Below are 14,558 nucleotides of genomic sequence, written 5' to 3' on the forward strand. Positions count from 1 at the left end.
TCCTCCCTGGCCCAGGAGGAGGATGTTTCGTTTAGCTGTATTCATGTGCATGATTGCATGGCAATTGAATTTCACCCAACAGGATGCAAAATATGGTGCTACAGTTACAGAGAAAGGCAGTGCAACTAGGTGCAAAGGTCGTGATGGGGCAGATTGTCGGGTCAAGAGTTCATCTTACTGTACAAGAGGCCCATTCAAGTGGTTTAACAGATTTGCCCTTGAACCCAGCGGTGTATGAGTTCAAGCTTTTGTAGGGGCAGAAGATTTTTATGTGAAGATTTCTATGAAGGATTTTGTGTTGGCACGCGGCCTAGTGGATAAGGCATCGGTCTAGTGATCCAAACGTCACTGGTTCGAGCCTCAGCTGAGGCAGCGCGTTGTGTCCTTGAGCAAGGCACTTAACAACACATCACTCTGCGACGACACCGGGCACCTTGGGTCCTAGTGCCCTTCCCTTGGACAACATCGGTGGCGTGGAGAGGGGAAGGCCTGCAGCTTGGGCAACTGCCAGTCTCCCATACAACCCTGCCCAGGTGCAAATCCATGGCCTCACGAGCCTATAGGGGGAGAAGAGAGAATACGATGGATGGGTGGGGTCTTGGTTTATGCTGGTTGCTTTACTGAGGCTGGTTTTCGCGAACAATACCACTCGTCTGAGTTACAGTACCGATCTCTGTCTTGATGTCCACTGTGTGAATTGCAGTCATGTTCCCCATTCTGCTGTTCATTGTAGGCACTGTTCCCTCTAACCTGTGCAGGTGTGCAGCCACACAGTAACTGTAATGCTCTCACGCCTTTATTGCCTTGCAGCAGGAACTTTCTTTTATATAATGTTAATGTAAAACATAATTAGCTATGGCGTATATCACGTTGATAAGAACATAGATTTCAAAATTATATTAATATTATATAAAAGAAAGTTCCAGCTGAATGACAACAAAGGCTACTTGCGCGGGAGCATTTCAGTAACTGCGTGGCCGCACATGCCAGAGGGAACGGTGATTGTAGCTCAGAGGAATAATTCCCTCCAAAGCACCACTTGCTTCTCAGAATCAGGTTAATATCACTGGCAAATGTCATGAAGTGTGTTGTTATGCATTAGCTGTACATTGCAATACATTTGAAAAAACTGTAAATTACTATAAGTATATTTTTTTCAAGTTAAATTAAGTAAGTTGAGCAAAAAGAGGGAAAAAAGTAGTGAGGTAGTGTTCTTGGTTTCAGTGTCCATTCAGAAATCTAAGGACAGAAGCTGTTCTTGAATCATTGAGTGTGTGTGCCTTCTGATACCTTCTCTTGGATGGTAGCAATGAGAAGAGGGCATGTGTTTGGTGATGGGGTCCTGAATGATAGATATGCCCTTTTTGAGGCATGGCTCCTTGAAATAGTCCTGGATACTATGGGGACTAGTGCCCAAGATAGCAGTGGATGAATTTACAACTTTCTGCAGCTTACTTTGATCCTGTGCAGTGCCCCCACCCCCATACCAGATGGTGATGCAGCCAGTTAGAATGCTTTCCATGGTACATCTGTAGAAATTTGTGAGTGTTTTTGGTGACATACCAAATTTCCTCAAACTCCCAATGGATTATAGCCGCTCTTGTGCCTTCTTTGTAACTGAATCGATATGTCCTCCTAGGTGATGTCAGCACATTTGTGCACCGCTTCATCTTCCAGCGATACATTCGATTCTGCTGCATATCAACAACGTTCCTCCAGCATCTCCAGATTCCTCCTCCGCCTCGTATCCTCTGTCACCCTGAGGTTGGCCGGTATCTCCGAATTTCTTTACGTATTGGCTGTACAGCGTTACCTGGGAGAACCAGCCAGTGAAAGCGGTGGCGAGCACCCCCCCACCTACCTGTACGACGTGACTGTGACTAACGGCGCCTGTCGGGTGAAGGGTCACCTGTCGCCCAGGCTGAACCCACTGGTGCAGCGGAACCGCCTGAGAGCGGGCTGCGGAGTCCGCCTGGCCCGCTGCAGCCTGGTGTATGACGAAAAGAGGCTGGGATACTGCTTCCTGCAGATCGATGAGCTGGAGCTGGAACTGGAGCCCGGTGCCGGGCAGCGTGCTTGCCAGCTGGACCCCAGTGCCCTCAGCGATGCCTCCCTCCCTGACCTCACCACCAGCCAGAGGGGCCGGGATCTGATGACCACCCTGCAGTCGAAAACCCCGCTGAGGGGTGGGCGGGCTCACTATTTACCCTTGTGGAATAACACCGACCCCTATGGTGCAGAATGGAACTCCAAACAACTTCCTACCTCAGAGGTTCCCCTCCATGGTAAGTCTGACTTGTTCTAGAGTAACAGAGAAATACAGCCCAGTTATAGGCTATTCAGCCCATCCAGTCCTTACTGACCATGGTGCACACCCAGACTGTTCCAATTCCCAATGTTTGGCCCCTACCCTTCCTGCCTTTACTCTGCATGTACCTCTCCAAGTGCTTCTTAAATGACACTGTTGTACCTATGGCATGGCAGCATGATGACTAGTGTAACACTTTATAGCACCAGTCATGGAGGTTCGAATCCCGCCATTGGCTGTAAGAAGTCTGTACATTTTTCCCGTGACCACGCGGGTTTCCTCTGGGTGCTCCGGTTTCCTCCTACATTTCAAAAATGTAAATGATAGTAAGGGTTCATAAGTTGAGGGCATCTACGTTGGCACTGGCTGCATGGCGACACTTGTGGACTCACCCCATCACATCCTCAGACCCCACTGATCGTTGTCGCAAATGACACATTTCACTGTATGTTTCGATGTGCATGTGACAAATAAATCTTTCATTAACTTTGTAACACATTCCATATACTCACTGCCCTCTCTGTGAAAAGGTTCTCCTCAGTTCTTTCTTAAATCTTTCCCCACTGACCCTAAATCTCTGCCCCCTAGCTTTGGACTATCCTGGGAAAAAGACTATTACCACCCACCTTATTTCATAATTTTATACACTTCCATAAGGTCCCCTCTTATTCTCCCATATTCCAAGGAATAAGACACCAGCCTGGCCATCCCTCTCCAAATAACACAGGCTCTCTACTCCAGACAACCTCCTTGGAAATTAGTTGTTCTATGTTCTACTTATCTCCATCCAGAAAATTTGTGTATTTTCCCCAGCATTATTTTGGTCATTCAGCTGACAATTTGCACTTCTCTCTCTGTGAAAGTCGTTGCTGTGGAGGTTGCTCATCATCACCTGACACTGGGCTCCCTCCCAGTATAGACAGCATCTCATAGGGTCTCTAATGGAAATTATAGAGAGATACATAGAGAGAGAGAGAGAGATAGAAAGAATGAATTTTGGCCCACCAATTCCGCGCTGGCCATCAAGCTCCCTTTTCATTAATTCTTTACTAATCAACCCTACCCTCCCTCGTTTCCTCATTCTGGTTAATCCCTCACCACTTCTCTTCTCATCACCAGACCATCTCTTCCCTCCGTTTCCTCTCCTTCACTTTTTTCCATGGGGCACTGCCCTCTCCTATCAGATTTCTTCTTCTTCAGCCCTTTATCTCTTCCACCTATCCCCTCCTAGCTTCTTACTTCATCCTATCTTCTTGCACCTGCCAGCTTGTACTCCTGTTCCCCCCCCCACTTCCTTATTCTAGCTTCTTTCCCCTTCCTTTCCAGTCCTGATGAAAGCTGTCTTCTCAAAACATCGACTGTTCGTCTCCATAAATGCTGCCCGACTTCTTCAGTTCCTCCAGCATTTTGTGAAAAGGGGAATGGAGTTATCATGACTAACCTGGAGCACCTGAGTTCAATCCTCAGAAATAATGCTGAGCTGTCAGCTACCCACCGTCCCACACTCACACTGACCTGTATGTGTCTGCCTGTGTTGTTATAATGAGGTCCAAGGCATCACCTCATCTTCCTTCTGGGCAGCCTTCCACATACTATGAAGTTTTCCAATTTGAGTTAACTCTTCATGTCTACATCAGAACTGACCATTTCTGACCCTTATCATTTTGGTTGTAATTCTCCTTATCTCATGGTCTTTAAGGTTGTCATAGCCAGTGGGGATAAGGTTTCACTGCCTATTAAATGCCCCCAGTGGCATGCACCTCAAATAGCCTCTCACAATCAGGTTCCGCTCCTGGCCTTCATGTGTGACCTAGCTATTATGCTGATAAGAGAAGGGGCAAAGGTGGGTTACTATTGCCTTAAAACCAGTCTCTTCAGGCAGATGGGGCTCATCAGCAGCTCACCGAGGGGAAGGAAAACTCTGATCTCAAACCTCCGCTGCCTTGCGGCTATACCCTCTCACGGGAAAGAGTAAACCCTGAGGAATAATCTGCAATTGGAGTCCCTAAGTCAGTCCTACATTGAATTCAACACTGACTGACAACTCCTGTGATACCTCTGAGGAAAAACTGCATCGGTCTCTACCGTTCCTTTGGAGAGGAGAAGCTTGATGCGTGGGTAATAGCTTGCTCTATGTATCATACTGACCTGGCTTGAGTATCATGTAGACAGCTAGGACAAAACATCAGTGGTTGACCCAGCCAACAGAGGGCCTCATTATCTTTATCTAGCCTGCCTGGTGTGTCCCCCAGTCTCTCTAGTAAGAACAGATTACACAGAATTAGAAGTATCATGTGCTTGTTACTAGTTACTGCAACTGCCCCTAGTAACCTAACCAGTCTGGCCCTATTGGATGTGCTCCCTCTATTTCCTCCATCCCTCTCCCATCTTCCCTGCTACTGAAAACTAGCTTGTTTTTCCCGGGCAACACTTGCAAAATGCTGGAGGAACACAATAGGTCAGGCAGCATCCATGGGAATGAATAGATAGTCGATTGCCATGATCAGGCCACTCTCAGGCTGGAGAAGCAACAACCCATATTCAGTCTGGGTAGCCTCCAACCTGATGGCAAGGAGCATCAATTTCTCGTAACTTCCGGTAATTTTTACCCCTCTTCCTTCCCTCTTCTTCCATTCTCCACTATTACTCCCCTATTACTTCTTCTTTTCTCAGCTCACCTCCATTTGATGCCCCTCCCTCCCATGCTCCACTGTCCTCTCCTATCAGATTCCTCCTTCTTCAGCCCTTCACCTTTTCCACCTATCGCCTCCTAGCTTCTGACTTCATCCTGCCCCTTCCTTCACCCACTGACCTTCCCCCTCACCTGGCATCACCTATCACCCTCCAGCTTTTATTGCATCACCTTCCCCCCTGGAAGGTGGAAAGGCTTCACCTTCCCAGTCCTGATGAAGGACCTTGGCCTGAAATCCCCATTGTTTATTCACCTCCATATTTGCTGAGTTCCTTCAGGATTTTGTTATGTGTGTTAGTCTGGTATTCCAGCATCTGTAGAATCTCTTGTGCTCTTGTTATCTCCTTTTTCCAGTTCTGGCGATGGCTCCTGAACCTGAAGTGTGAACTGTGCCTTTTCCCTCAGATCCCATCTGACTTTCTGAGTGTTTCCAGCATTTTCTGTTATTCTTTCAGACTTCCAGCACTTGTAGCTCTTTGATTTTTCATCTCCCACAATAATCTGGCTCATAGCTTTCTCAAGCTTCCCAAACTCATGCTGACTGGCTCTCTGTTCAATGATACTTAGCTGGATGGATTGGAGGGGGTGCGGTGTGGGTGGAGATCTCATTGAATTCTTTCAGAAGTTGGCCTGGATAGAGTTCCCGTCAGTAGGAGACAGCCTCAGAATAAAGCAGGGGTTTCCAACATTTTTTGCCAATGACCCCTGCCATTAATTGAGAGGTCCGTGGACCCCAGGTTGGAAACCCCTGAAATAAAGAGAGATCCCTTTAGAACAGATGAGGAACTTCTTCAGTGAAGACAGTGAATCTGTGGAATTTGTTGCCACAGAGGGCAGTGAAGACCGTCATTGGACGTACTTGAGGCAAATCTCAACAGCTTCTTGATTGGTAAAGGAGTTAAGGGTTATAAGAAAAGGCAAGAGAATTGGGGGTTCAAAAAAAATTTAGCCCATGATTAAATGGCAAAGCGGATTCATGGGACCAATAGCCTAATTCTGCTCCTATATCTTATGATCTGCTGTTTGTCCAGGTAATCGTGAATTTAATCATTTAGAAACACTTCAAAGCAGGTTACTAGAAATTCAGTTTATTGTTATCAAAATGGATTGGTACTTTATTTCCCTTATTCACTGGCAGGTTGCAGACTCGTCTCTCTCCAACACTTGGCCAGGACTTGGAGGATGCGATTCGAGTTTCCCCACCTTCTGGTCCGCGTGATGTACAAGTCCCGGTTGCGCTATTACGGACGCCCTGGCACCAAGGTGGACTTTCCGTATCAGGTTTGTAACCTCGGAAGCGTTCCCTCCCTAACTGCTGGTGCAGTGCAGAATGATGGTGCCTATTTCTCAATGGCAATTGGGGCTGAAGATAGAATCATTGAGAGAGAGAGAGAGACACACACACACACAAACCCAACTGGTCCATGCCAAATAAGGTTCCTATATCTTTTGTTTGCCCATCTCTCTCCAAGCCTGTAAAAAGAAATTATTTAAAGTGAAGATGCTTTCAAAAATAATGAAGTGAAAGTTTCCATATTTCAAAAAAAAATTAAAGAGCAGTAAACAGGAAAAGAAAGCTAAATCCAGTCAGTATTAGGTGTGACCACCCTTTGCCTTTAAACCTGCGTCAATAATCTTAGGTACGCTGTCGTGCAGTTTTATAAGAAAGTCGACTGGTGGGTTGTCCCAAGCCTGTTGGAGAACTTAGCACATTTCTTCTGCAGACTTTGGCTGCCTCACTTGCTTCTGCCTCTCCAGGTAATCCCAGACAGCCTCGATGATGTTGGGATCAGGGCTCTGTGGAGGCTATACCATCTGAAATCATATAAAAGAATTCTCGGATGCTTAATACTTTTGCACAGTAATGTAGCTGGTCAAGTCTATGAACATTACCTCATAATTCCTATTTCTCTTACACTATTTATTTTATCATTTTCTGTCTTTTCACTATGCCCAAACACAACAAATTTCACGTCATATAAAACTGATTCATGATTCTTGCCTCAAACACTTCTTCTGGCAGCTCCTTCCATGTAATTTTTGTTTTAGAGATACAGCAGGGTCACAGGCCCTTCTGGCTCAGCAAGTCCACGCCACCCACTTACACGCATGTGACCAAGTAACCTACTGACCCATACGTCTTTGGCATGTGGGAGCAAAGCGGAGCACCTGGAGGAAACCTACGTGGTCACAAGGAGGACATACAAACTCCGAATGGAACCCGGGCTGTTGGCGCTGAAATAGCGCTGCGCTAACTGCTGTGCACCCGTTCCGCCCACAGTATAACAAAGTGCTGGAGGAACTCAGCAGGCCGGGCAGCATCTATGGAAAAGAGTGAACAGTCGACGTTTTGGGCTGAGACCCTTCATCAGGACCTTTCACCTCATAGATGGACCAACCTGAGTGGAGAAAAATGGCTATTAAACCTCTCCCCTCTAAATGTAACCCAGGTCCTCAATTCTTGATTTTCCCCAACCCTGGAAAAAAAGACTGTTTGCTTTGGACCTATCAAAGTACTTAATACAGCCTTGATATTCATCATCTCACAGATAGCCATGAAACAAAGAACCCAAATAGAATCCATTAAAAACAAAAGACCATCCAAACACCCAGTGTGCAGAGAGAGAGAGAAATCAATGTCCCTCATGAATTTATACATTTCTATTATATTACTCCTCATTCTGCTACTCTGCATGAATAAAGCCGAAACTTACTCGGTCTGTCACTATAACTCAGTTCCTCAAGCTCATAAATCTCCTCTGCAATCCTTCCAGCTTAGTGGCTTCTTTCCTACAGCAGAGTGTCCAAAACTGAACACTATGTTCAGTTCCAAATGTGGCTTCATTAATGCCTTGTCCATCCGCAACCTTGATATTCTGTGCCCTCAGGCCAGCATGCCAAAAGCCATCTTCACTACCCTGTCTACCTGTGATGCCACATTGAGGGAACTGTGTATTTGTACTCCTGCGCCCCTTTGTTAAACAACACTCCCCTGGGCCCAGCGTTTCTCTGTGGAAGATCTACCCTCACTGGTCTTCCCAAAAGGTTATCTAAATTAAACTCCCTGGCCAATTTATTCAGCTGATCAAGATCCCTTTGTGTTTCCCTCACTAAGCAAAAACCTATCGACCTCTGCTTTAATTATACCCAATGAGTTGGCTTCCACAGCCGTCTGTGGCAATGAGTTCCACAGATTCACCACCCTCTGGCTAAAGAAATCCCTCCTCATCTCTGTTCTGAATCGATGTTCCTCGATTCTGAGGCTGTGCCCTCTGATTCTAGACTCCCTCTTTCCTTTCCCCACAACCCCACAATTATTTTTTTTAATTTCCAAGAAATTATTCACTTCCAATTTGATGAAATCTCTTTCCATCATATTTTCAGGAAGTGTATAATTACTTACTGTGTAAGAAACAAATTTCCACCCAAACACTTCACGATATCCAGTACTTTAAGAACACAAGACATAGGAACAGAATTAGGCTATTCATCCCATCAGGTCTGCTCTGCCAATCATTCATGGCCAATTTATTTCCCCTCTAAACCCCATTCTTTTGCCTTCTCCCTGTAACCTTTAATACTCATATTAATTCTGTATCTACCAACCTCCACTTTAAATATACCCAATGACTTGGCCTCCACAGACATCTGTGGCTATGAATTCCACAGATTTACTGTATATAGCTAAAGAAATTCCATCTCATTTCTATTCTAAAGGGACATCCTGCTATTTTAAGGCTGTGCTTTCTGTTCTGGACTCCCCCACTACTGGAAACATCCTTTTCGCCTCCACTCGATCTTGGCCTTTCAGTATTCAAATGGTTTCAATGAGATTCCCTCTTACTCTTCTAAACTCCTGCGAGCACAGGCCCAGAGCCATCAAATGCTAGGGCAGGCTATGGTCTAGGTGTGAGTCAATAGGACTTGGCAAGGTAACAGTCCTGCATGGATAAGATGGGATGAAGGGCCTGTTTCTGTGCTGTAGTGCTCTATGACTCTAATGCAGGGTTCCCAGACTGGGGGCTACAGACTACTCAGTTAATGGTAGGTCTCCATGGAAACCGTTGCTCTAATGGAATGGAGTTTCCAAACCAGAACATGAAGTGATCCCACTACATTGTGACACATTTACTACAAACAACCAGGGAGGAGTTTTATACAATCAAAGAAATTTACCACAGGGAATGAGGCCAATCAACCCATTGTTCCTGAGCTCCATGATAGAAAGATTCTTGGTCTATTCCCACCTTTCAGGTCTTGGCCACATACCTCTTCAAGGACACATCTAAGAGCTTTCCTGTCTTGAGTCAGTGAGTTCCACACACTCTCTTCATCTGGGTGAAAGTATTCCCTACGAGCTGTATGCTAATATTTTTCAAATGACTACACGTTCAAATTTATTGTCATGGGCATTCAAACCCAGGGTGTAAATACCATGAAATGGGCAGCATGGTAGTGTAGCAGGTAGCCTAACGCCCTACATTGTTGGCAATTGGAAGATGGGGTATCAATTCCTGCTGCTGTCTGTAAGGAGGTTGTATGTTCTTCTCTGTTTTCCTCCCACGTTCCAAAAGCATACAGATCAGGGTTCAGAAGTTGTGGTAAGCCACCTTGATGTCAAAAGCATGGCAACACTTGCAGAGGCCCCATTAATAGACAATAGACAATAGGTGTAGAAGTAGACCATTCGGCCCTTCGAGCCTGCACCGCCATTCTGAGATCATGGCTGATCATCTACTATCAATTCCCGGTTCCTGCCTTGTCCCCATATCCCTTGATTCCCCTATCCATAAGATACCTATCTAGCTCCTTCTTGAAAGCATCCAGAGAATTGGTCTCCACTGCCTTCCGAGGCAATGCATTCCAGATCCCCACAACTCTCTGGGAGAAGAAGTTTTTCCTTAACTCTGTCCTAAATGACCTGCCCCTTATTCTCAAACCGTGCCCTCTGGTACTAGACTCTCCCAGCATCTGGAACATATTTCCTGCCTCTATCCTGTCCAATCTCTTAATAATCTTATATGTTGCAATCAGATCCCCTCTCAATCTCCTTAATTCTAGCGTGTACAAGCCCAGTCTCTCTAACCTCTCTGCGTAAGACAGTCCAGGCATCCCAGGAATTAACCTCGTGAATCTATGCTGCACTTCCTCTATAGCCAGGATGTCCTTCCTTAACCCTGGAGACCAAATCCTCAGATTGTTGGTCATTGATGCGAATGGCATGTTTTGATGTACATGTGGCAAATAAAGTGAATATCTTAAAAGAACATACGCTCTTTGCAGCAGGATCATGGTACGTTATTAATGTAAATGAGTACAATCTGAATTTAACATTTAGTACATAACTTGTGTAATAAAATAAAGAATAATGTGTAAATTTTCTGCAAGTTTAACAGATATTGTCATTAGTGCAAGTTTAAAGAATGACATCTTCAGTGCAAATTGGGGAGGAATAAAGAGAATTATGTAGTATTAGGGTTTTTCAGGTTTATTGAAGAACCTGATAGCAGTGGGAAAGCTGTTTTTGAACCTTGAGATGTGGATCTTCAGGCATCGGTCCCTCCTGTCCCATGGCAGCAAGGAAAAGATGGTATGGACTAGGTGGTGGGAGTCCTTTAATGATAGACATTGCATTCCAGAGATATTGCTTCATGTGCTCAATTGGAGAGAGGGGTGCTGTAAATCTATACCCCCGGATTTAGATTTCCTCAGGTAAAAAAGAAACACATTCAGTGACCACTTTACTAGATACAGGAGTGGAGCCCGATGAGGTCTACTGTTGTTGTAATCCATCCACTTCAAGGTTCAACGTGCTGTGTGCTCAGGTGCTTTTTTGGAAAGCACTGTTTTAATACATGGTTATTTGAGTTACTGTCGTCTTCCTTCAGGCTTAAACTAGCCTGGCATTCTCATCTGACTTCTCTCATTAACGAGGCATCTTTGCCCACAGAACTGCTGCTCACTGAATGTTGTTTTTAATTTTTCACACCATTCTCTGTCAACTAGATACTGTTGTGTGTGAAAATCCCAAGAGATCAGCAGTTTCCGAGATACTCAAACCACCCCATCTGACACCAACTATCATTCCATGGTCAAAGTCACTTAGATCACATTTCTTCCTCATTCTGATGTTTGAGCTGATCAACAATTGAACCTCTTGACCATGTCTGCTTGCTTTTATGCATTGAGTTGCTGCCACATGATTGGCTAATTAGATTGATTTTGGAATCTCATGTGGATAGGGTGGTGAAGAAAGCTTTCGTTATGCTGGCCTTTATAAATCAGAGCATTGAGTGTAGGAGTTGGGATGTAATGTTAAAATTGTACAAGGCATTGGTGAGGCCAAATTTGGAGTATTGTGTATAGTTCTAGTCACCAAATTATAGGAAAGATGTCAACAAGATAGAGAGAGTACAAAGGAGATTTACTAAAATGTTACCTGGGTTTCAGCACCTAAGTTACAGAGAAAGGTTGAACAAGTTAAGTCTTTATTCTTTGGAGCATCGAAAGTTGAGGGGGGATTTGATAGAGGTATTAAAAATTATGAGGGGGATAAATAGAGTTGACGTGAATAGGCTTTTTCCATTGAGAGTAGGGGAGATTCAAACAAGAGGACATGAGTTGAGAGTTAAGGGGCAAAAGTTTAAGGGTAACACGAGGGGGAACTTCTTTACTCAGAGTGGTAGCTGTGTGGAACGAGCTTCCAGTAGAAGTGGTAGAGGCAGGTTCGATTTTTGTCATTTAAAAAAATTTGGATAGGTATATGGACAGGAAAGGAATGGAGGGTTATGGGCTGAGTGCAGGTAGGTGGGACTAGGTGAGAGTAAGTGTTCAGCACAGACTAGAAGGGCCAAGATGGCCTGTTTCTGTGTTGTAGTTGGTATATGGTTGTAGATATTTGCATTAACAAGTAGGTGTATCCAATAGAATGGCCACTGAGTGTAGTTTCTTCCTATCTACTCTGTCTATATGACTTATCATTTGGACACCCTCATTAAGTCACCTTTCGTCTTCCTGCTTTCTATCCTTGCAGATAAGCTCAGCACATATATATCTTCATCTGTTTAGTCTCATCAGTCTGTTTATTTTCAAAGTCTTTGGGATGGGTCAATTTAATCCTCATAGCAAAAGATTAAATTACATTTTTGTTAGCAAGTTAAAGTTCATTTAACAGAAAAGAAACTTTGTCAGTAGATCAGGCAGTATCTACAGAAAGAGTAACAGAGCTAAACACTCAGATTTAAAGCCCTTGGAAGTTCTAACAAAGGATATTGGACCCAAACTCTTACCTGTTCCACTTTTTATAGCAGCAGCCTGATCTGAAGTGTGTATGCAGCATCTTCTGCATTTGTTTCAGATTTCCACTATCTGGAATTTTTGATTTTCATATCAGGGTTTGTTTTTGTTTCTTTGGGAACCTGACCTCCCTTTGAAACCATTAGCAAGAGGTGTGAGTAGTTCTGGTTCTTTGTGCTTCACTGTATCTGGGGTTGCCCATTTGGTGGTGGTGATGCGCTCTGTGCTGTGGCTTGTGATGGTGGAAAGGATTAACCCTGGCTCCTGCTGCAGGCCTACTTGGAAGTAGCAGACCAGTCAGGCATGATGTCGGTGGTCCTGTGGAACTCGATGTGTCGAGAGTGGTACCAGTCCTTGCACGTTGGCACAGTGCTCCTCCTTCATCGCTACTCCGTCAAGCAGAGTTACCAGAGAAGAACCTGGGCCATGCCGTGTGACCAGCAGTTGCAGAGCTATCGGTCAGTAGGTAAGAGAGAGAACCAAGTTCATTATAATCATGTAAATATCGAGTGTGATAACTCTTGATGTGATAGGGAAGGAAGCTGTTAGTGGAGATGGTTGAGAGCTTCAAGCTCCTAGGTTTAAATATTGGCAACCGTTTGTCCTGATCCAGCAGCCAATGAATGACACCAATTCCTCTACCTCCTCAGAAGGCTAAGGAAATTTGGAACGACCTCACAAATTTCTTCAGGAAATCTGGTATGTTCTTATTGGCCCTCACAAATTTCTTCAGGAAATTTAGAATGCTCCCAGTGGCCCTCATGATTTCCTTCAGGATTTTTGGAATGTTCCCATTGGCCTTCTCAAATTTCTTCAGGAAATTTGGAATATTCCCATTGGCCCTCATAAATTTCTTCAGGAAATTTGGAATATTCCCATTGGCCCTCAACAAATTTCTTCAGAAGGGGAGATACCTAGGATGTCCTGATTGATGAAGAAAGGGGACCAGAAGTTTGCAAAGAAACCTGACTCCCCAAAGTAGACACGTTCGAAAGAATCTTATCCAGATGCATCACAGCCCAGTATGGCAACTGCTCTGCCGAAGTCTGTAAGAAAATGTAGGGAGTTGTGAACCCAGTCCCTCACAAAAGCAGCCTCTTTTCCACTGACTGTCTGAATTTACACTCTCTCGAAATCAGCTAGTATAATTAAGGAACCCTCCCACCCCGTCATTAGCACTTCTTCCTCTCCCCGCTGGGCAGAAGATACAAAAGTTTCAAAAGACATTCCCATCAGGTGCAAGTCCTAATCAAACTACACTGAACTCAGTAGTTTGATTGGTATCTGGTCCTCAAGTAAGCCAAGAGCACTAGGGTTGTGAGATCTGGCTATCCACAAGTTTTGCCTTAACACACACACACAGAATGCTGTTGGAACTCATCGATTCAGGCAATAGCTGGAAGAAAATGAACCATCAACTTTCCATGGTGAGACCCTCTCCTGATGAAGCATCTTGGTCTGAGATGTCGTCTGTTAATTTTCCTCCATAGATGCTGCCTGGCCCGCTGAGTTCCTTCAGCATTTTGGATTTCCAGCATCTGCAGGTTCTCTTATATCTGCCGAGTCTCTTGTGTCTCTCAGATTTTGCCTTCCTTCTTTACTACAATGCAACAATGACTACATTTCAGTGCTATAGAAAATCAAATCTCATTAAATTGGGCCTCCCTCTGTGGGAGTGGTGAGGAGAGTGGATTCTAAAACCGGCAGGCATTGACAGTGCGGTCTACCCAACAGCTTGGCCCAGGTGCGTCACAAGATACTGAGGCTCTTGCATTTGTACCCAGTACTGACTGACTTCCAGAGAAAGGTGCATCTTTATGACTTACCATTAACAAGTTTTCTGGAAAACTGTGATGTATTTCAGAGATCTGCCTCAACCCACGGGAGCCTCACACAGAAATCCAGATTATACCAACGAAGCAAGTCAAGGCAGAGTGGAGACTGCCTGATATCAAGTACAATTTCGTCACGAGGTACTGTTCCAGAATGAGTTTGTGTCTGAGCCAATGCATTACAGTCATTCAGGATTGTTTAATGTCATTTCCAGTACACAAGTGTAAAGGAGAACAAAATAATTGTTAATCAGAATCTGATGCAGCAGAAAGAGAACACAGTAAGATAAATAATGCAATAATAGAAAGTATAATTACATAAGATTGCGTATATACATGATTGTATGTACAGAAAGTGACACTAGGCAATAAGCTGACTGATGGGAAATGTAGTTGGGGGTGTGGAGGGGTGGGTTAGTGTGTGGAGGCG

At 44.6% G+C, this 14,558-nt stretch overlaps 1 protein-coding gene across 1 annotated transcript in view; it reads left to right on the forward strand.

Moving 5' to 3' along the window:
• The window catches only part of radx (RPA1 related single stranded DNA binding protein), an 80,915-nt gene that overhangs the window by 14,264 nt on the left and 52,093 nt on the right, over positions 1-14,558 (forward strand). The window contains exons 3-6 of the mRNA XM_059976725.1: positions 1,640-2,285; positions 6,139-6,281; positions 12,570-12,762; positions 14,161-14,269. Of these exons, the coding sequence (XP_059832708.1) occupies positions 1,640-2,285; positions 6,139-6,281; positions 12,570-12,762; positions 14,161-14,269 (1,091 nt within the window). The remainder of the gene's footprint in view (positions 1-1,639; positions 2,286-6,138; positions 6,282-12,569; positions 12,763-14,160; positions 14,270-14,558) is intronic.

Source organism: Hypanus sabinus, chromosome 8 (assembly GCF_030144855.1).
Source record: "Hypanus sabinus isolate sHypSab1 chromosome 8, sHypSab1.hap1, whole genome shotgun sequence".
In the NCBI taxonomy this organism is placed as follows: Eukaryota; Metazoa; Chordata; class Chondrichthyes; order Myliobatiformes; family Dasyatidae; genus Hypanus; species Hypanus sabinus.